The sequence below is a fragment of the Myxocyprinus asiaticus genome, chromosome 37 (assembly GCF_019703515.2).
Source record: "Myxocyprinus asiaticus isolate MX2 ecotype Aquarium Trade chromosome 37, UBuf_Myxa_2, whole genome shotgun sequence".
Lineage (NCBI taxonomy): Eukaryota > Metazoa > Chordata > Actinopteri > Cypriniformes > Catostomidae > Myxocyprinus > Myxocyprinus asiaticus.
Genome location: NC_059380.1, coordinates 17,447,501 through 17,469,486, shown reverse-complemented (window position 1 = coordinate 17,469,486; position 21,986 = coordinate 17,447,501). Strand labels below are relative to the sequence as shown.

General features: G+C 38.3%; 2 protein-coding genes and 1 long non-coding RNA gene across 7 annotated transcripts in view; 1 reads left to right on the top strand and 2 right to left on the bottom strand.

Moving 5' to 3' along the window:
* Nucleotides 1-3,712, bottom strand: part of LOC127428155 (uncharacterized) — a 40,834-nt gene extending 37,122 nt beyond the window's left edge. The window contains exon 1 of the long non-coding RNA XR_007895033.1: nucleotides 1,557-3,712. This is a non-coding gene — a long non-coding RNA (uncharacterized LOC127428155). The remainder of the gene's footprint in view (nucleotides 1-1,556) is intronic.
* The window catches only part of LOC127428149 (elongation of very long chain fatty acids protein 1-like), a 34,449-nt gene extending 28,059 nt beyond the window's left edge, over nucleotides 1-6,390 (top strand). For all 4 annotated transcript variants that reach the window (XM_051676278.1, XM_051676275.1, XM_051676276.1 and 1 more), the window contains exons 7-8: nucleotides 5,285-5,421; nucleotides 5,566-6,390. In XM_051676278.1, the coding sequence (XP_051532238.1) occupies nucleotides 5,285-5,421; nucleotides 5,566-5,907 (479 nt within the window). In that variant the 3' untranslated portion in view covers nucleotides 5,908-6,390. The remainder of the gene's footprint in view (nucleotides 1-5,284; nucleotides 5,422-5,565) is intronic.
* LOC127428140 (zinc finger FYVE domain-containing protein 9-like) overlaps nucleotides 6,389-21,986 on the bottom strand; it is a 23,933-nt gene continuing 8,335 nt past the window's right edge. Inside the window, exons 5-16 of one of the 2 annotated variants that reach the window (XM_051676256.1) lie at nucleotides 19,529-19,643; nucleotides 19,186-19,308; nucleotides 17,803-17,958; nucleotides 17,480-17,710; nucleotides 14,099-14,181; nucleotides 13,878-13,982; nucleotides 11,719-11,869; nucleotides 11,284-11,364; nucleotides 10,715-10,877; nucleotides 10,244-10,349; nucleotides 9,644-9,820; nucleotides 6,389-8,671 (exon numbers count right to left, since the gene is read on the bottom strand). In XM_051676256.1, coding sequence (XP_051532216.1) covers nucleotides 8,510-8,671; nucleotides 9,644-9,820; nucleotides 10,244-10,349; nucleotides 10,715-10,877; nucleotides 11,284-11,364; nucleotides 11,719-11,869; nucleotides 13,878-13,982; nucleotides 14,099-14,181; nucleotides 17,480-17,710; nucleotides 17,803-17,958; nucleotides 19,186-19,308; nucleotides 19,529-19,643 — 1,653 coding nt within the window. In that variant the 3' untranslated portion in view covers nucleotides 6,389-8,509. The remainder of the gene's footprint in view (nucleotides 8,672-9,643; nucleotides 9,821-10,243; nucleotides 10,350-10,714; nucleotides 10,878-11,283; nucleotides 11,365-11,718; nucleotides 11,870-13,877; nucleotides 13,983-14,098; nucleotides 14,182-17,479; nucleotides 17,711-17,802; nucleotides 17,959-19,185; nucleotides 19,309-19,528; nucleotides 19,644-21,986) is intronic. The other variant, XM_051676257.1, reaches the window with a different exon arrangement.

Genomic DNA, 21,986 nt, shown 5'->3' with positions numbered 1-21,986 from the left:
GAAATTATCAGTTGGTGAGGAAAGCAGACAGGCATTTCAGATGAGCAGGTAAAGGTAATTTTTTTTATTAAACATTAACCCTTCTGAATGTTTAATATGATACAGTGTATAAATATTTAAGAGTATGCATTGAATTAGGGATGATGCTATTATATGGTTTCACTATTAACCGCGATTAAAACTATCACGGTTAATTTAACCATAAGACTTTAGAATCCACAGTTAAAAACCATGAGGGGGCCTGCGTAGCTCAGCAAGTATTGATGCTGACTACCACCCCTGGAGTCGCGAGTTCGAATCCAGGGTGTGCTGAGTGACTCCAGCCAGGTCTCCTAAGCAACCAAATTGGCCCGGTTGCTAGGGAGGGTAGAGTCACATGGGGTAACCTCCTTGTGGTTGCGATTAGTGGTTCTCGCTCTCAATGGGGCGCATGGTAATTTAGCATCAGCCTTCACATGCGGAGTCCCCGCGATGTCATGCACAGAGAGCCACGTGATAAAATGCACGGATTGACTGTCTCAGAAGTGGAGGCAACTGAGACTTGTCCTCCGCCACCCGGATTGAGGTGAGTAACCGCGCCACCACGAGGACCTACCAAGTAATGGGAATTGGGCATTCCAAATTGGGAGAAAAGGGGATAAAAATAACAACAACAAAAAAAACAACAAACATGAAATGCTTTATTTACACGTGACAAAATATTATATATAATGTATAAATATATAATATAAAAGAGTTTTTCGTAAGATTTTGTAAGCCTAAATGGGAAAACTCTTGTGCCTGTGTGGGTACTGGAGCTGTTGCTATGGTTACAGATGGTGGCTGAATGGTGCTTTAATGGCCAGGTGTTGGGGACTGAACATGAACTTTCAATTCATGTGAAACTAAAGCTAAAACACACTTATTCCAAAATATAACAGAGGAATTCAATCTACCAGACTCGTATCCTTCAAAAACGTGACTTAAATCGGCTTTTTGGCAGCATTTAAATGACTAAATAAAGATGATGGATGTGAAACATGCAGACAGTCTGAAGTCATAGAAAGATACACATTCTACAAATGAGACAGGATACTCCACTAGTCGTTTTTAGCTGTGTTGATTAGTGGTCGCCAAGGCCGATAAATCGGCCGATATTCTGAGTTTTTTAATTATCGGCAGATAAATTTCCCCCTTTGGCCGATTTGTTTCTTGAGGGTGCTGAGAATCGCCTGCTTGCATGTGAAGCAACTGAGACATGTAAACGACTTGTCACGGTTCGTTTTGTTGTTATGTTCCATGGTGTTACTACAATAATAGACCGGTGTGCTCACCTGTTTCCTTCTCCCTCTCTCCTCAACAGTTCACTGTAACTTTTACTGTCTTGTCTAATGATAAAAAGGCAAATATCAATCAAACTAATATAAATCTGCCTCTTAAGCACGTATTATAACAGTCTGTCCTCAACAGTTCCATGTCACTTTTCTAATGATAAAAGGCAAATATAAATAAAGCTTCTATTACATACCGTTAGAAAATAAGCAAACATCTCGTTTAAACAGATGTCATTTACGAACCTCACGAAAATCCAGTGGTTTCTTCCCGTCGAGCGCTCATCTAATATCTTCCTCTGAAGCGCATATTCCATCAGCCAGAATCAAAACTTCAGGATCAGGATCAAAAGTTCCTCTGATTCATAAATCCTGACGACAATCCAAGCAGGCGATCTAGACCGTTTTAACTGTCAGGAGATTGAGGCTCGAGCTGGATACGCACGAGCGCGTGAGTGCGACCAAAGTCTTTCTAGCAAGTCAGGCCACTGTCGGCCATGTTTGGAACGCTCTCGGGAGACATGAAAGTCATGAAAGTGCAGCTCCTATTTACTTGAATGGAGAAAGAGTAAAATCTCCAAAACGGTTGGTCAAGATTACGATCAAAGAACATATTTCAAATCAGCAGTAAAATCTGACAACACTGGTATCATGAATTGTGTTCATTTATCTCAGATTACATTTTTATAGCTAATAGCTTAGGCGCGGGTGATGTCTGTATCTAAAAGGTGATTGGCTCTTTTACCTGTAAGGCGGGACTTCCTATTTACATCCGTTGACCGTTGGCTGCAGTTGGGCGTTCTAATTTTTCCCATTCATTTTAATAGAAGTGGCCCATCTCTGCTAAATTTGCTCTGGTGCAACTTCAGAGTAAAAGCGCTTCACGTGTGCTGTAAGTAAATATCTTATTCACTATGCACTGTATGTACAGTTGGTTTGATAGGGTAGTTTTTGAGAAAATGCGATTGCCAACTAGACTTGTGTGTACTGTTTTGTCCTTCTTTCTAATATATTAACAATTTCTTCATGTGCAAATAAAGTACAAATATTTTATGATTATTTACTATAATCATCATTGTGTTATATATCAGCATTGTATCGGCCTATCGGCCACCCTGCTCTCTGTATATCGGCATCGGCCATTAAAAATCCATATCGGTCGACCACTAGTGTTGATTTTAAAGTGATGAATTAAAGATGCCACTTTTTGTAATGTTTAAAGGTGCAGACAGCGCGCGGTGCATTTGCGTGCTATCAGCGAGTAAACTTTGAAAAGTTGTGTCTTAAATCGTCCTCATTATTTAAAGCATTGCTTCTGTAAATTCACCGCATTCAACAATAAATGTCCATTTTAGTCATGATCGGACTTTAAATTGCCAGCTGTAAGCAATGTTCTCGTTATTATTCATAGTCCAAAGGTTTATTTGTAAGGTGTTGTGGAGAGTATTTAGAGTCTGTTGCTGATTCTTTATGTTGGGGTGTCTGGCAGATAATGGTTTGCTTTAATAAACTGATGCAGAAGACAAAAACTGTTTAATGCCGTGAACTACATGTTGCGCACCCACAATAATCTTACATTTATGCACTTTTGAAGCACTCTGTTTACTTAAGCAAATCACTGAGTTTGGTATGCACATAAGCCGTGTTGTGCCCTAGATTGGAGCGTCTCTACCTCCTTTTTTAGGGTTTCCCTTAGCGTCCACATATACCCCAGAAATGCATCCACTTAGACGTTTACACAATTGTTATGCAATATGCATTTTTTGCATCAGTGCTGTTGCATAAAAGAAAATGTGCAAATAACTGTAAAACCGGATAACAACGATTTTTTTCTCAGACGGTAATCTAATCGTCAAAAACTCACACCGCGGCATCCCTACATTGAATAAACTACACCCAACCCCCCCCCCCACACACACACACACACACACACCCACCCACCCACCCACACACACATTTGATCCCCCTCAATGTTCAAACCAAATCTACGCCATTGATATATATATATAGTGTTATAAATTAAATGTGTCAGTCCTTTTCACTGGTTGATGGTTTTATAGGGGTCATATTCGAGGAATCAAAAATGTTCCTTTATCACTGAGATAAAGAGATTGGTGTATTGCTGTAATTTTCAAAACTCAAAACTTCCTCCCCAATCCAAAAAGATAATTGAAACCAAGCTGCAAAAATGACTAGTTTTGAACTGCAGCTTTTTGATTCCAGACAGACGCCATTTTCACCTATTGGGAGTCACTGACGTCTTAGGAAAGAGTGGTTTAAGTTTATTTTCAACAACGTTCCTGATCATTTTTTAGCCCTAAATGATTGTCACATTTCAGCATGGTCCATTTTATGTAATACATGATTTATTAAAAGATGGAGGGAGTTAATATATATATATATATATATATATATATATATATATATATATATATATATATATATATATATATATATATATATATATATACAGTACTGTGCAAACGTTTTAGGCACATAATTTGTTTCACAAAAGCATTTGTCTTAAGATGGTTATTTATATCTGATACTTTAGTGTGTCAATAGGAAATATAAATGTTATATGTCCCAAACATTACTTTTGCAAATAGAAAATATTAGAATAGAAGAACAGGGAGCCCTGCAACAGATGTCATGGCCCCCACAAATCCCCCCACTGAACATAGTGTCATTCTGTGATTACATAAAGAGACAGAAGCAATTGAGACAGCCTAAATAGACAGAACATCCTATCTGCCAACAACCAAGAAAAACTTTGTCCAGGTGTACATAGGAGAATTGGTGCTGTTTTAAATGCAAAGGTGGCCACACCAAATATTGATTTAGTATGACATTAAGTGATAAATGAAAACTATCCATCCTCACTATGCAACATTTTTCACAAGTGCCTAAAACTTTTGCACAGTACTGTATATATATATATATTAAACCCGACAGCAAACACACTGCTGGCCAAAGCACTGTTGCTTATTTCACATGCAAACTGACCATTTCTTAAAGGAATAGTTCACCCAAAAATGAAAATTCTCATCATTTACTCACCCTCATGCCATCCCAGATGTGTATGACTTTCTTCTGCAGAACACAAAATAAAGATTTTTAGAAGAATATCTCAGCTCTGTAAGTCCATACAATGCAAATAAATGGTGACCAAAACTTAAAGCTCCAAAAAGCACATAAAGGTAGGATAAAAGTAATTAATAACACTCCATTGGTTTAATACATGTCTTCTGAAGCGATCTAATTGATATTGGATGAAAACAGATTAAAATATAAATCCTTCACTATAAATCTTGAAATCAGCAGTCTCCTTGGCGATCATGATTTCAAGTTCGATTACACTTCCTAGCGCCATCTAGCGCTCTGCACATGCGTCAAGCACTAGGAAGTGTAATCAAGCTTGAAATCATGATCGTATCTAGAGACTGCAATGGTAAGATTTACAGTGAAAAAGGAGCTATATTTTGGTCTGTTCTCACCCAAAGTCAATTGGATCACTTCAGAAAAAATTTATTAAACCACTGGAGTCTTATGGATTATTTTATATTACCTTTATGTGCTTTTTGGAGCCTCAAAGTTTTGGTCACCATTTACTAACATTGTATGGACTTACATAGCTGAGATATTCTTCTAAAAATCTTCATTTGTGTTCTGCAGAATTAAGTCATACACATCTGGGATGGCATGAGGGTGAGTGAATGATGAGATAATTTTCATTTTTGGGTAAACTAACCCTTTAAAGGCACATCAGCAGAAAATGGACTGTTTATTTCTAATGGCCAGTGAGAGGGTGGAAAACTGTGCGTTATAATTTTATGTGAAAACTAAATGGACTCTGTTTGGTGTAAAACAACTTTACAAACATTACTAACATTACATTTATGATATGACCCCTTTAAAGACTCACTGCAGTGAGAGATCAGTATATCTAATTATGATCTAAATGTGTCTTCCAGGTGGAATGGGCTCTTTCCATGCTATGGTCAACTCTTGTGTCCATGTGATCATGTACTTCTACTATGGCCTCTCTGCCGCCGGACCCCGCTTCCAGAAATTCCTCTGGTGGAAGAAATACATGACTGCAATCCAGCTGGTATGTTCATTTGATTTGTAGAGCAGCATAAAACTTGACGTTAAAAAAGGAAATGCCTAAATAGTACATCTCAGTGTGCTCGCTCTATCTCGAATCTTAGTGAAGTCATATCATGTGATCAGACCTTCTAATCCTTCTCCACAGATTCAGTTTGTACTGATATCCCTTCATGCAACCCAGTGGTACTTCATGAAGAGCTGTGACTATCAGGTGCCTCTGTTCATTCACCTCATCTGGATGTACGGAACCTTCTTCTTCGTGCTATTCTCTAACTTCTGGTATCAGGCGTACGTGAAAGGCAAGAGGCTACCAAAGAATGACCAGCAGCCTGCCCAAAACAGCAAGGCCAATGGAAGCACAACTCTGGCCAATGGCTCAATGGTGGTTTCAAACGGCCACAGCATGCACCATGAAAATGTCTTAAGCAATGGGAAGAAACACCATGAGAATGGTAGCACTCTCAACGGCAAGATGAAGAAAGCCTGAGCACTTATGGATGAGAAGACCCAAAACGGATGACCAGGAGAACCTGCACTTATCACAATGGAGTCCAAAGAGTGTTTTGGGACTGATTATTTTCAGATTTTTTTTTTGATTTTTTTATGTACATTTAATTAGTACACGGGGATATGAGTGAGTTTGATCCCTGTTTGTATATTGTTTTATCCATAAGTTAATCTAAAAGAAAATAAATATGAAGCACAATGTATGAAGAGAAGAGGAAGTGTAGTGACTGGTGGCATCCTCAACTGATGTTGCTCATGACGTCATAGTTCATCCAAGCAGAATGAATTCACAAACGCACACCTGTGCCTTTCATACTCCCCCATTAGCAGACACTGTACAGTCAACATAAGTAAACTTGAATCACATCTGTAAATATTTTTACCTTATAAACAAATGGAATTGATGTGGTAAAAAAAATATTGAATTTAGAATTAATTTAAATAAATTCAATTTTAAAATGCACAGTTATCTGTTTATTTTGTGTAGTGTAAGTAATGCTTTTTAATGACCTGCATGAATATTTATGGCAATTATATTTTCTTCTTAAATAGCATAAAGGCCAGTTCACACCAAAACTGATTATTTGTTTAATATTTCCTTCTTAAATAGCATAAAGGCCAATTCACACCAAAACTGATTATTTGTTTGCAAATGTTTATTGCGAACAAGACTTTAAATAGAAACAAGGTATTTTTACAGACATATTCACATCAGGTGTGAACATTCGTTCACTGACCAATGTGCCTGTCGTCACATTTCCCGAACATCCAGCACATTGGTGGCACTAAAACTGTTTTGCCAACCAGCAAAGGAACATCAGTATTAGACATTGACAGCACTAAGCTAAAGGGCCGCACATCATCTATTGTACAATTGAGTTCATTTAGCTTGACGAATATTCGTTTTGGTCTTGGTGTGAATTTTTTTTATTCACATTTGGTGTGAACAGGCCTCAAGTCCATGGAATTTGACCTACAGTTTCAGCTGACATGTTATTTGGTATCTCCAATCCAAATGGTTGACATATTAAAATCAATTTTTATAACATTTTGCATCATCTACAAGAATGCAGCAGTAACTTTGGGTGTTCACTTTCTTTCTTTGTCATGTTTTGGGTCTGTTCAGTCTTTCGTGGGCAGCCAGGGAGCTTCCAAAAGATGCAGTCTATTTTGCATTTGCAGTGTGTGTGCTGCATTTCTCCTGCATAATCTGCATTCTTTGTCATCTCAAGTATGTTCTGCATGTAGGATGTAAACAAAAAGTCCATTCTATTCTTGAAAAAAGCAACCGAGGAAGACCACCAGGCATCCTACGCTTTGTGTGTGACAGAGAAAATAAGGCCAGAACAAAGTTCAATGAGGTCGTGTACGAAAGAAATGAATTCAAGAGCAGTGCACGAGAGTTTGTACGTACAATTTCCACTCCTGTTTATCCAAGCATTGCCTTTGGCTGAATTCCTGGCGTTGTTTTCCCAGCAGGTGTGCTTCAATGTAGAGCAGAGGTCAGGCCACTCCTCACAGCTAACTGGGAGAATAGGGCGGAACATGGGATTTATACAGTGAGGAAGTCATCTGCACGCCTTTATTGGGAAGTAAAACAGAGAACCGCCATTGCTACAATGAGTTCTACATGTGGAAGACCGAGGACTGAGCAAAAAACTCATTTGTTTCCTCCAAGATCAGATCATGCTTATTAAAGTCATTCACTCAAGCATCATGTTGTCTGTTGCAATTTGGTCCTTATTTTTGTCATCTTTATTGTAATGCTCAGCAGATATTTGGCCTTAAAAAGTTTAGTTTTAAATCCTTGGATCCTCTGACCAGAGAAGTCCAAAGGGGTAAGGTTTTGGCTTGTTAGGATGGCCCAGTTTGCCCCTGTTGGTAAATGCAGAAACTAAACCATTTGAGTATAAAAGCCTTTTCTTTTTTGAAGTGCATTCAAGAGTAGTACTCTGACAAAATAAAAATGTTATTTATATTATAATGTTTTACCAGTGCCCAATTTTCCATGTCTGCTGCCTATGATGTAACAGCTCAGGATAGTCTCTATTGAAGGGTTTGGGACTGTGCACATTCTTTGGGTGCCATCAGCCAATCACCGTTGTCATGATGTTATTTTCCTACAGCACCACTGTAATTAGTCACATAGCATTTATGGATCATGTGAATGGCTAAAAAAAAAAAAAAAAAAAAAAACACTAACCTGGATGCATAACTGACTGCGAGCAAAGACGGCAGATTTCACATTACATACTTCTGGGGGTCCTGCTCCAGCTGAGCAATTGCTATTGAGATGAATGTCAATGCAAACAGATTGCTTTCTCCAGGTATTATAGACCTCCTTGGTCCAGACTATCAAATAAACTACTGGTTTGACTGAGGGATGTTCATAGTTTTACTCTTGTATTCCCAGACCCTTTCACAGTGAACAGTAGGATTGACTAAACATTCCTCAAATAAGCTGCCACATTGGGTTGTCTACTATTCTTAAAGCTCTCAAATTAAAAAGAAGTCAGGTTATGCTGATGAGGTTTCTGGGAGTTTTGGCAAATGTGACAGTGGATGGTCTGTGTGGCCTGTCTTTATGATGTATCCTCAAGAATATAGAAGATAAGCTCAAGCTGACAGGCGGCGAGACCCTGGTACTGAGAGTTACTCTGCACCACACTTCTTAGTGATTGGTTAAGACAGTCCTGGTATGGTGCTGGCAGGCGCTGACCATTACTGCCTGCCAAAAACTCCATCTAAAAGACAAAGAAAAAAATGGCATTAGGAAACCTTTGTCTTTTGAGATTTTGAACTTTGTTAACAAGAGATCCAATTAAAACAGCACTAATTGTACAACAGATGCTGTAACTGGAGAAAGTGAGGCAAATCACACACACAGTCCTGTACTCCTGTCCAGCCTTTACACTGTATTGGACTACAATTAATACAACAATTGAAAGAATTATTTGGTACTTGTTGAATCTGAGAACTAAAAATATAGTTTTGAGTAAAATAAATAAATAATAAGTGCTATATGAGTGCTGTATTTCTAAGAATTCTAAATAATACAGCATTCAAAAATATTACAAAAAAATATTTGCAGTAAATACCACCATAGTATAGTAAACTGGGAAATGTCAATAGATGAGTACGCATATAATGGAATTTATAAATTATAGAATTGGAGGAAAGATGGCAGAAAATTTGTAGAAACAAATAATTGACTAAATCCCAGGTCATGGTGTATTAGAACATAGTACTTACACTATATATATATATATATATATATATATATATATATAGAGAGAGAGAGAGAGAGAGAGAGAGAGAGAGAGAGAGAGAGAGAGAGAGAGAGAGAGAGAGAGAGAGAGAGAGGTACTATGTAAATAGTATAGAAATTTTCTAATACACCATGACCTGGGATTTCGTCAATCATTTATTTCTAAGCAGATGGAAAATTGTACGAGAACGCAAATTGAACAAAAGTTTGTGATGTGTTTGGATAGATTATCCACCTCCTGAATGTGTGTTTGTATGAAGATAAATATTATGTAATATATGAACTAGATATACAGATATGAGTAATTGTGAAATTGTGAACGTATGTATGAATTGATATAAATAAACACAAAATATGGAATAAATATGAAAAATGAAAAATAAATAAGTAAATAATAAATTGTCCTGTGGCACCACAGCTGTGGAAGTAACAGTGCTCAATATCTCACCTTCTGCCCGTCCAGGGTCACTCTCAGTGCCAGTTTGGTCATGCCATCCTCCTTTAGCAGACAGAGAGACTGGCACAGCGCCAGGCAGAACGCCCGTGCAAGACGTTCTGTTAGGCGGTTTTGGCTGGTCTGGTTATAAAGACCATTCGGATGCTGTTTTTTCTGCAGGTAAAATACCTGTGAATTTCAAAAGTGTGTTAGCCAATCAAATGTGTCCTATATAGTCTGAGAAAATAATATTAAATGCATTAATGGATTAGCCTGACCAGCCTGAAAAATATTTGAATTTTTAGAGTGATCTGAGCTAAAGAAGCACAATTTATGACACACCAGTGTTGTCAGATTTTACTGCTGATTTGAAATATGCGATTTGGTCCTAATCTTGACCAACTGTTTTGTAGATTTTGGTCTTTCCTCATTCATCTAGATAGGAGCTATACTTGTATGCCGGTTGTATCAATAGGAAATAACTGCCCAGGAGCGTTCTCAAGATCCCTGTCGAGAGGACTGACTTGCCTTGAAAGGGTATCATTCATATCCATAGCACAAACTGTAAAAAACTAACACCACACAAGTTACTTAATGCATAAACCTGTTTACCTCTGTCCAGCGTATGACCTTCCCATTGGCTCTGTATTCTAATCGCTGATGGGTCTTGATGTTTGTGAGAGACTCCATAGATTTGCTATCAATGGGGCTGATAATGCTGTGAAGATATAGAGTAGGACAGGAAGAAAAGACCAGTACAGGTTTAAAAACCTCTGTTGCTAACTTTAATCTGCTCAGATGAAGACACTAACTGAATATGTATTTGTGTAGACCATTGGTTCTCACCCCTGTTCCTGGAGGCCCCCCAACACTACACATTTTGGATATCTCCCTAATCAAATACACCTGATTCAACTCATCAGCTTGTTAGTGGAGACTCCAAGACCTGAATTGGGTGTGTCAGAAAAGAGAGATATACAAAATGTGCAGTGTTGGGGGGGCTCCAGGAACAAGGTTGTGAACCACTGGTGTAGACAGACACATCTGATGCCTCAAAATGTGCAACTGAAAGTTGTTTCTAACCCTTTATTAAAGGGCGGCTCTTCATCTTGCCACTGAATGTGCACGTATTCCTGCCTCTCTGCTGGGTGGAGTTTTCCACAGGTGACTGTGAAGTCTTTCATGTCCAGCAGAGATCGTCTTAACTCAGCCATGGTCTCCATGGTTACCTGCACCATCAAACCATCTGTGATGACAAGTAGATAAAGAATCTTAGCGTGTGCGCACATGTATACTTATCCACACTCACAATACCTACACACACAATCTCTCACACAGAACAGTCATTCACATTAAATCCCTGTTGGAGTGTAAATTTACACTGCTGAAAAGGGCAGCAAAAATAACCAGCCTAAGCTGGTTGGCTAGTTTTAGAGGGGTTTCGAACACTTTTTAGCTAGTCAGGCTGGGACTAGCCTGACCAGCTAAAAAAGTGTTTAAAACCCTCTACATCCAGCATGATCAGCTATGACCAGGCTGGGCAACCAACTAAAACCAGCCAACCAGCCAACCAGCTTTGGCTGGTTTTAGTTGGCCCTTTCAGCAACGTAAAAACAATGGAGATTTTCCGCTGAAATGAACAAATTGGTAACCTTCCACAATGCTTGACTTGGCCAAGTATCCTGACGAAGGTTTCAGTGCTCCACTGAACACAAAAAAGCACGAGCCAGTGACTGAAAGATGAACAGAAACAGATTTAAAGTCAGTAAGAAGTACGCTAGAGAATTCCAGTCAACTACAAATGTTTTCAAAAGTACAAATCTGTCCGATAGCGCCCTCAAGTGAGATTTTCAGGGAAGACGCCGCTGTATAAAGACTTTGTTTATACATTTCCTTATATTTATATAGGTTTCTTTAGCATTTTCTCTTTTGTTTGTGTTATATTAAACAATTAAAAATGATTCAATAAATAATAATATATCATATTGTAATTATTATATTCTAGTTCTATTCTTTATGTGTCCATGGCCTTATCTTTGTGAAAATGACTTGAATGAATATGTGTGTGAGAGAATTCACGCTCTCACCCCTGCGTGGCTGGCTATGGATGCTGATGGCCTGCGTCTGGTATTGTCCATCTGCTGTCTGTACGCAGATAAGATGAGAGTCGGCCAGCTCATTAAAGCAGGCACCCAGAGCCAGCACCCTCTCATTAGACTTATTCAGAGCCTTTAGCAGCTAAAACACCAGCAGAGAAAGAGGCAAGATCCAGTGACACCTGTTAACACCTTTTCTGCTCATTATCCTAAGAAATGAAGGCATTACTTTGTTCATACTCATAGCTCTAATATACTTAAAGGAATAGTTCACACCAAACTGAAAATTCTCTGATCATTTACAATTTGACTCTTTTTCTTCTGCAGAACACAAATTAAGATTTTAAGAAGAATATTTCAGCTCTGTAGGTCCATACAATACAAGTGAATTATGGCCAGAACTTTGAAGCTTCTAAAAGCACATAAAGGCAGCATATAAGTCATCAATACGACTCAAATGTTTTAATCCATGTCTTCAGAAGCGATATGATAGATGTGGGTGAGAAACAGATCAATATTTTAGTCCTTATTTACTATAAATCTCCACCTCCTCCACCACCCCCAACCACTAGGTGGTGACATGCATGAAGAATGTGAATTGCCACAAAACAAAAGAAGAATGTGGAAGTGATAGTGGAGATTTAAAATAAAAACACCTATCATATATTATATCGCTTCTTAAGACATGGATTTGAGCACCAGAGTCGTATTGATTACTTTTTGCTGCCTTTATGTGCTTCTTGGAGCTTCAAAGGTCTGATCACCATTCACTTGCATTGTGAGGACCTACAGAGCTGAGTTATTTTTCTAAAAATCTTCATTTGTGTTCAGCAGAAGAAAGAAAGTCATACACATCTGGGATGGCCCGAGGGTGAGTAAATTATGAGACAATTTTAATTTTTGGGTGAAGGCTTGTATCTTTTTTCAGCAAAAAAGAAAAAAATGACCATCGTATTGGACTTGAATCCATGGTAATGCCATGAATTTCTGGATATTTCCAGTGCTAGTTTTTGGTGATTCCATGGTATTCTTTGACATAATTTTAGGGATTTTCACACTACAATTAACCCTATGTTACCACTTTTTAACCCTGTGTTAAGGTCACATTCAACCCTGGGTTTCACACTTAAAATGGCCTTAGCACTGCTTTTGAACCCTAGGTTATAAAGCCCAGTTCCAGAACAGTGTTTGTGCCACTTTTTGGGGTAGAGCAGAATGTATTCACTCGATGATCATGGACGGGTTTAGCCGTTGCGCACCCTCTCTGTGTTTACATCAGTGTCTCCCGCTGAACTCGTTTACATACGTGCCCTCCCGAGAATGAAGACGGGAAAACATACGCCCCCCGGGAGTTCAGGGTCCCCCTGCTGCTGTGGGCCCCAGGGCTTAAGCCAAGGTTAGCCCGTGCATTAATGCGGCCCTGCACGTTCCGATGTTTCAAACTTTACATTCATAAACCCAGGGTTAACGTTCTTATTTGCATATTTGCAGTGTCGATATGATGATTGGACAAAAACAGCTTGCGTACGGACACTCAGCCTGTCAATGGAGCTGCTCTGCTCTTCTCTGGAAATGTCGTCAAGCAAATCAGCTCTGTTTGTCTTTCGTCTTTTGAAATATGCCACGAAAACATGGAATACACTCTCTTAATCACGCCAGTTATCGCGTTTGCCACCACTGTTGGACACTTTACCGGTTTCCCTCAGACGGAGAACGCAAACAGCGCGTGAAAGTTTCGGCGACTGCACAAAGCGCATGAATATTTGATGAGGCACTGAAGGTGCTGAGGTTTTATATGATTGGTTGTCTGTTGCCTAACAACTTTCTTAAACATTCTAACACTACATAGTTTCACACTGTACACCCCTGCTCCGGAGCAGGGTTTTATAACCCCCTGTAAAAAGCGGTGCTAACCCCCTTTCAAAATCACAAGTGTGAAAAGTTGCTTTACGCGGGGTTAAAAGTAGGGTTAAGAATGAAGATAACCTGGGGTTAAACGCAGTGTGAAAAGCCCTTTTCAGTGCTAAATTTGAATTGTGGTGCAAGAATGTTACAATGAATTACTTGGCAAAAATTTCAAGTGTGAAAGGCCAATTCAAGTACCATTTTCCTTGTAGATGATAGTATAGTGTGGTGTTATTGTGTATTACCTCAGGGTGACGTGTTTTAGGGATCCTTATACAGGTGCTTCTAGCCTCAAGATCAACCACAAGCCCTGGCACTGATGGGAGTGTGTAACGGTAAAAACGGAAATCCTTGAAGAGTCAAAACAGAACAGAAATCAAGTAAAAACATCTAAAGAGGGAGCAGTGTGTCAGCAATTTATAACAAAGAGAGACAAGAACATGAAATGGGTCAGCAGTTGTCTCACCACTAAAAGCCTCATGATGCTGTTGTTGACAGGTCCAAAAAGAGGCTCTCTGAAGCGCACACTGAACAAAGGACAGGGATAAACTAAAAGACAGTGGGAGACACAAACAACTAAATCAGTGCTTCCTAAAGGTTAGAGGTAATTAGTGATATAATTCTTTGAGTGCGTTCAGAGATTGTGAATGAGATCAGAGTTTTTATATCATAGCAACATATGCTGCATTCAAATTTGCATCCTTTTTGCCTTAATAGCATGCAAAAGTCCCAGTTTATAGCATGTCCAAAATAGTATGCCAAGGGTGTCAGATCATATACTAGTTCCAGTGGATTTTTAAAGTGTACATCCATGCGAGGCAGATGCTGCCGTAGCAGTTTATAAAAGTGTACCAAATAACCAAAAAATGTAAATAAAAATAACCAAAAGAAACTGATAATGAATTTTAAGTAGGTCTGTCAATCCATTGAAATTAATCAAATAAATTGCAAAAATCAATATTTGCAGACAAGATCCCCAAATAACAATAATTCTATATAAAATGATTAAAAGGTTATATTTAAGTAATTATAAAGTACATTACATTATTGTGGCATATGAGTAACGCACTGATTAGACCCTACAGTCCACAGCAATCCATTTTGCAAATTCATGAATTCATCAATCTGTCTGAAGTAGACTTATTATAAGGGCTTTTCTAAGGACACGTCTATGTACACTGGAGGCCAAAAGTTTGGAATAATGTACAGATTTTGCTCTTATGGAAAGAAATTGGTACTTTTATTCACCAACTGGCATTCAACTGATCACAATGTATAGTCAGGACATTAATAACGTGAAAAATTACTATTACAATTTGAAAACAAATTTCAGAACTTCTTAAACTACTTCAAAGTGTTCTCATCAAAAAATCCTCCACGTGCAGCAATGACAGCTTTGCAGATCCTTGGCATTCTAGCTGTCAATTTGTCCAGATATCCAGGTGACATTTCACCCCACGCTTCCTGTAGCACTTGCCATAGATGTGGCTGTCTTGTCGGGCACTTCTCACACACCTTAGAGTCTAGCTGATCCCACAAACGCGCAATGGGGTTAAGAACCATAACACTCTTTTCCAATTATCTGCTGTCCAATGTCTGTGTTTCTTTGCCCACTCTAACCTTTTCTTTTTGTTTTTCTGTTCCAAAGGGGCTTTTTCTTTGCAATTCTTCCCATAAGGCCTGCACCCCTGAGTCTTCTCTTTACTGTTGTACATGAAACTGGTGTTGAGCGGGTAGAATTCAATGAAGCTGTCAGCTGAGGACATGTGAGGTGTCTATTTCTCAAACTAGAGTGATGTACTTATCCTCTTGTTTAGTTGTACATCTGGCCTTCCACATCTCTTTCTGTCCTTGTTAGAGCCAGTTGTCCTTTGTCTTTGAAGACTGTAGTGTACACCTTTGTATGAAATCTTCAGTTTTTTGGCAATTTCAAGGATTGTGTATCCTTCATTTCTCAAAACAATGATTGACTGACAAGTTTCTAGAGAAAGCTGTTTCTTTTTTTTCTTTTTTTGTTTGTTGTTGTTGCCATTTTTGACCTAATGTTGACCTTAAGACATGCCAGTCAGTGGCAACTCAAAAACAAACACAAAGACAATGTTAACTTGACTTTTTTCCAAATAGTGATGGTGCTGTTTTTTACATCAGTAATGTCCTGACAATACTTTGTGATCAGTTGAATGCCACTTTAGTGAATTACCAATTTCCTTCCGAAACAGCAAGATCTGTACATTATTCAAAACTTTTGGCCGCCAGTGTACACATGCGTTAGACGGACGATTTTGGAACATCTCACTTTGGTTGCATTACATTATAAACAGTCAGTTTTTAGAATGCTGTGTCGAGCTAAATGTAGCTTGAAAAAAAAAATCTCTATAACCCTGCATTCTGAGTTGCACTCCGTCTAGCTGTTTTTGAACATAAGAATGCATCCTGATCTTGTGCTGTCTGCTGTCAGTAAGTGTGGTTTGTTGTCTGTACAGCTGTTGCTTGTTCAACTGGAGTTGCACTTACTGCCCACTGATGACTAAGGCTTGTAAAAACATGAAGGTGGTACTTCAAGCTTGAATTGCTCAGATTGTAGGAATATTCCTTATTATGTTTCAGGGGCATGATACATTTTTTTTTTTTTCGAACACATTTTTTTTTAAATATAATTAATCACACTAAATTAAAGCGTTAAATCGACACCCCTAATTTTAAGGAAATACATTTAGCTAGATGCTAACTCTAACTTGTTAACACAAATAGGGTGTGTCTCAATCAGCTCCCTAGCTCCCTATGTCATGAATCAGTGTATTGTGAACATGAATTCAGGCACTGGCACGGGTGTTCATACACTGAGCATTGGGACACTTCTGACTCATTTATCTGCGACACGATAACGAGGGCGTGTGTTTAAATGCAGCTGGAATTAATCAGCCTCATCGCTGTACAAATGACACTATAGATATTAAAACATATGGTTTTATTATGAAAGATAAATTACATAAATGAAGAAATAAATATTCAAAGGAATGTATGTTTTATATTTTTCTAACAACTCTAAATTTAAAAGATTGTTTCCCTTTCATGAACATTATGGATGAAAGATAATGATCTTTTAAAGAGAAAATAAGAAGACTTCAGAAGACCTGACAAGATTTCTGGTAAGGGAACATAGTGAGCAATGGTGCTCCCTGTTTTTTTCTGTGCATTCTGGGAATTTTTAGGGAGTGAACGTTTCAGTGCACTCGAACGATTTTTCAGTTGAGCCAGCCCTACAAATGGCAGACTCCCTGGTTAGTGCCCTGACTAGTGAACTACGGAGGTGATTGAGACACACACACACAGCAAAGGGGTCTGTGGTATCAAGACACAATTAATACATTGAGTATAGCTTATAATATCTGCCATAAATTATAAAATAATTATCAGGAGTGCTAATTTGATTGTTGTGAAATTTAGTTTAGTAGAGGAGCAGAACCCAGACCACAAAGTGTAGCTATAAACTACTTAAATCATCTGGATTCATTCAGATTTATTGAATAACAGAGTTTGTGTACCTGTCAATGCGTGTGGAAATTGCATCAAGCCTGACAGACACATTTTTTCAAACAATGCATGAGTAGTTCATTCCAGTATTTTATATTACTACATAAAAGCCTATATTGCAAAAGATTGTGTTCATAAATAGATTTTAAATGCATTTTTATATAAAAAAATATTTTCGCATAGCGAAAATACTCAGTATGAATGCTATAACCTGTTAATATGGGCTGCTTTCACATGCGGTGTGAAACAAGCCTAAGGTCATTCATAAATACAGGCACTTTAGCCATAATCTCATTTTAAACTGTTTCCTTACATCTGTACTCAGCTCCTAAACGTAGCATGAGTCTCAAAGGAAAGGCTTTGGCCCAGGGGGTCTCCGCACGGAGCAAGAGGAGCCCAAACAGGAATGGTGGTGCAGGTAAAGGCAGGCCCTCCAGGGACTGGAACGTGGGATGCACGTACAGAAAGCCAGCATGCTCATTATTACCCAGAAAACCGCGGGATACCAAAGAGTGACTTAGGTGATTCAAAAGCTTTCCTGCTGCTTGTAGAAACAGAAAGATTAAGATTTATCAAGCCATTGCATGTTTTTTTTCAGTTCAATGATTGGTTAATTGCTGGTGTTCTAAGTGTCACCTGTCTGGGCGTCCCAGTAAATCTGTATGAAATGGTTGAAAATATCCGTCGGGAAACGCTTCTCCTCGGGCAAACATTGCAGCAAAATTACCACCTCTGGCTGCCCAACAGCGTGCATTCCCTTCGACATAACACACCAGCATCGGCGGTTCACATCTACAGGAGGGCACATACACACCTTAACCATTCACATAGACACACTTCAATATTTTTATCTAAAGAACAGAACATGCACACACTGGGGGATGCACTAAAAACTTGACTAGTCAATTTGTTTTGCCATTAGTCGATGCAATTAGTCTGTGACGACTTGTTGTGCTTATTCTAAATGGCAACAGCAGGAGGAAAATTCCCATTGTATTTGTGAGCACATATATTTGCATACACTGGCGGCCAAAAGTTTGGAATAATGTACAGATTTTGCTATTATGGAAAGAAATTGGCACTTTTATTCACCAAAGTGGAATTCAACTGATCACAATGTATAATCAGGACATTAATTATGTGAAAAATGACTATTACAATTTGAATAGTGGCAACTCAAAAACAAACACAAAGACAATGTTAAGCTTCATTTAACAAACCAAATAGCTTTCAGCTGTGTTTGATATAATGGCAAGTGAATTTCTAGTACCAAATTAGCAATTTCGTGTGATAACTCAAGGATAAGGTGTTGGAGTTATGGCTGCTGATAATGGGGCCTGTCTAGATTTGATCAAAAATGACTTTTTTCAAATAGTGATGGTGCTGTTTTTTTAATGTCCTGAATATACTTTGTGATCAGTTGAATGCCACTTTGATGAATTAAAGTACCAATTTCCTTCCGAAACAGCAAAATCTGTACATTATTCCAAACTTTTGGCCGCCAGTGTATCTATAAGCAAATATATTTGTAATTACACAAAACTATAAATGAATCTGGAGCATTTTGCACTCACAAAACACGTCTGAGTTCATTCAGAGCTTTAAAATACAAGGCAAAATTCTTGCAGACCACCCTGAAATTAATCAAATTTAATCCAGAGGGCAACAGAAACTATAAGTGTGTGGGATATAACTGGATTTTTGTTTCTTACCTTGCTGTGTGGACATTCTCTCCACATACATACACTACGACACTGCTGGATTAACCCCAAACAGCAAAGACTAGTCGACTAGTAAAAATAAGTAGTCGTACAAGCCTAGCACACTTATAACTCTTGCTTACATTTAGATTACAAACACATATGCGCTCACACACAATGGATTTGAAACTATTGACTAGACAGACTATAAAACTGGTTTAATCAGAATATAATGTACCATACCGATTTGTACAGGTTCCACATGTCAAATCACCAAAACCATAAATCCATCAACTGCAGTGTGACATTAGGAACATACAACTGACAATCTTCACCACAGCCAGGAGGTTTGCATTGAGCACAAACACCAAAGGCACTGCAAGACCTCTCTCCAGCTCTTCTAAGAGCGATGACTCCGTTCTCTTCTCCTCCAAAGTGTAATCTGAACAAGAACACAAGAACAAGGCTCCAAATGCTTTACAATCACACATAAACAATCATAAAGCAATTGTTAATTAGTTTAATATGGGTAAGTTGGAGTGGAACCCACTTTTGAGAAACTTTTTTGGTGAACTATTCCTTTAAGCTTACTTTAGTCAGCCAGAGCTAACATTTCAGATTGTTTAATATATGGCAGAGTGACTATGTGGATGCTTTCATACCTCCTTTGACCCCTGTTGATGTAAGAATAGGGGGAAGGTCCTTTGGCGGAGTGGGTTTTGTGGAATTTCCATTAAGGCCACTGACTTCATCTCCTGCTTTGAGGTCAGACACTTCCTACAACAGAGAAATCAACGGATGTTATTGTGCTTTTTGTAATAAAACCTGAATTAGTTTTATTAATTATGTAATACATTTTAATCCGATTAAAAGGCATATATAGGGTCATGTGACCCAAAGCAAGATGGCCACTTGAGATTTCGCTCCGCTCCAAGCTTGGGTTAAATCCTTTATTTTCTCCAAGTAAACTTGAATCTATCAATTAATCACTACCGCAGAGATGCCTAAGCAGCAGCGTGACAAAGATTTTGCTATTTTTTCTTCAACAAGCCCACCCGCCGGTAAGAAGAAAGTGACTCAACAATAGGCCACATGCACTGTCAATGAGGGCCAACATGGTGAAGCTAGCGCCTCAGAGCTAATTGGTTCGGCAACTATGGATCAAATTCTGGCGGAGGTAAAGTCTGTAGCCGCTCGTGTAAACAATATGGATGATATCAGTTGATGCTTGTTTGGAAACAATTGGCGGAGCTCTGGGTGATATAAAAATATCTGTCGCCTCGGTCGAGCTCTTTCTTTCTAATTTCTCTAACCGGGTATATGACTTAGAAAAACGCATGGAAACCTGCTGCTTTCTTGGAAACTCTTAACTGAGGTAATCTTCTACTCTCTGCCAGTTATGATGGAGGAAGATGGACTTATTCCACACTGAGCCCCCACTAATCATCTTTTGTTTCTGTGCTGAAAGATTGTGTAACAGAACTGAACTTATTTATAGTGCCTTTACTGATAATAAGAAATTATTATTGGTATTATTATTATCATAATTTTTAATAAATTGATTATTATAACTTTTTTTATATGTATGTATATATATATATATATGTGTATTGTTTTTTTTTTTTTTTGAGTTTGAGTTTGAGTTTGAGTTTGAGTGAATTTTCTATCTAAGACGTAATTGACACAAGATCTATGTTTAGGTTAAAATATAGATTCGAGAATTTTTTTATTTCAGGGGGACTCAATAAATGGTATTTATTGTTCAACCTGGAGTTTGGATGTTGTCTTGAGTGACTAAGCTGTTACTGTGGTCTCTTAGTTGAGTTAGGATTTGTTTATGTTTAGTACGCTTGGTGACTTCATTTGGGGTGTTTTTATCCTGTCGTTTGGGGACAGGATGGGGAGGGTAAGCGCTGCAATTTTGATTTTTTATATTTTATGTTTTTCATTCTGTCGATTCTCTGCTGCTTAGGCTTCTTTTTCTACATCTCTTCTTTCACTCAAATTAGTCTTTACCCATTCAACTCTTTTTACCTATTTGTATTCAAATTGTACAATCCTCAATGTCTGGATCACTTAAACTCGTTACTTGGAATGTCCAAGGGATTGGCCATGTAATAAAATGGAAAAAAATTATAAAAGTATCTGAAAAAACAAAAATTTGACATAGCTCTTCTCCAAGAAACTAAATTACCAGACGCAGAACATTTGAAGCTTAGGAGAGACTGAGTAGATCAAGCTTACTTCTCTTATTCACAGAATAAAAGAGGTACTGTCATTCTTATAAATAAGAACCTCCATTTTATTCTGGAACACGAAGAAACAGATCCTGAGGGGAGATTCATTCTGATTACAGGCTTGATCTTTAAACAACACATAACTATTCTGAATGTCCATGCGCCGAATTATGATTCACCCGATTTTATATCACGGATGATTTTATTGTTTAACCATCATTGTAAAGCCTGGGTTTTTTGGCTGGTGACTTTAATTGCATAATGAGTGCTTCTCTGGATAAATCCTCCTCTGCAAACGTATCAAATCCCCGTTCATCCAATGTCCTTAATAATTTATGTACATACACTGGCTTGATAGATATATGGCGACAGATGAATCCTAAAGTGAGAGACTATACGTTCTACTCACACTCTCATAATTCATATTCTAGGCTCGAATATTTTTTATCCCTAAACAATTTTTACATGCAGTTTAGGCCTGTCGTATCGTCTCTATCGTTTTATCAGACCACGCTTTAGTACATTTGCATATTGATCCAGCTTTCAACATCCCTAGAACTTCAAATTGGAGGTTCAGTATGTCTCTTCTGAACAGTGACCCTTTTTGCGCTTTTGTTCTGGACGGTCTATCACAATTTTGGCTTGACAATAGAGATTCTCCAGTGTCTTCTGCTATGATATGGGATGCGGCTAAAGCCATGCTACATGGACATCTTATCTTTTACACTAGCCACCTGAAGAGAGCTTGAGAGAGCAATAGGGAAAACCTTGAAAAAGAAGTTACTAGGTTAGAGCAAATACATAAGCAATCTCCCACAGTCCCAAATTTAAAAGCGTTAGTGAGTGCAAGGACCAAACTGAATATGGATCACACCTGTCACAT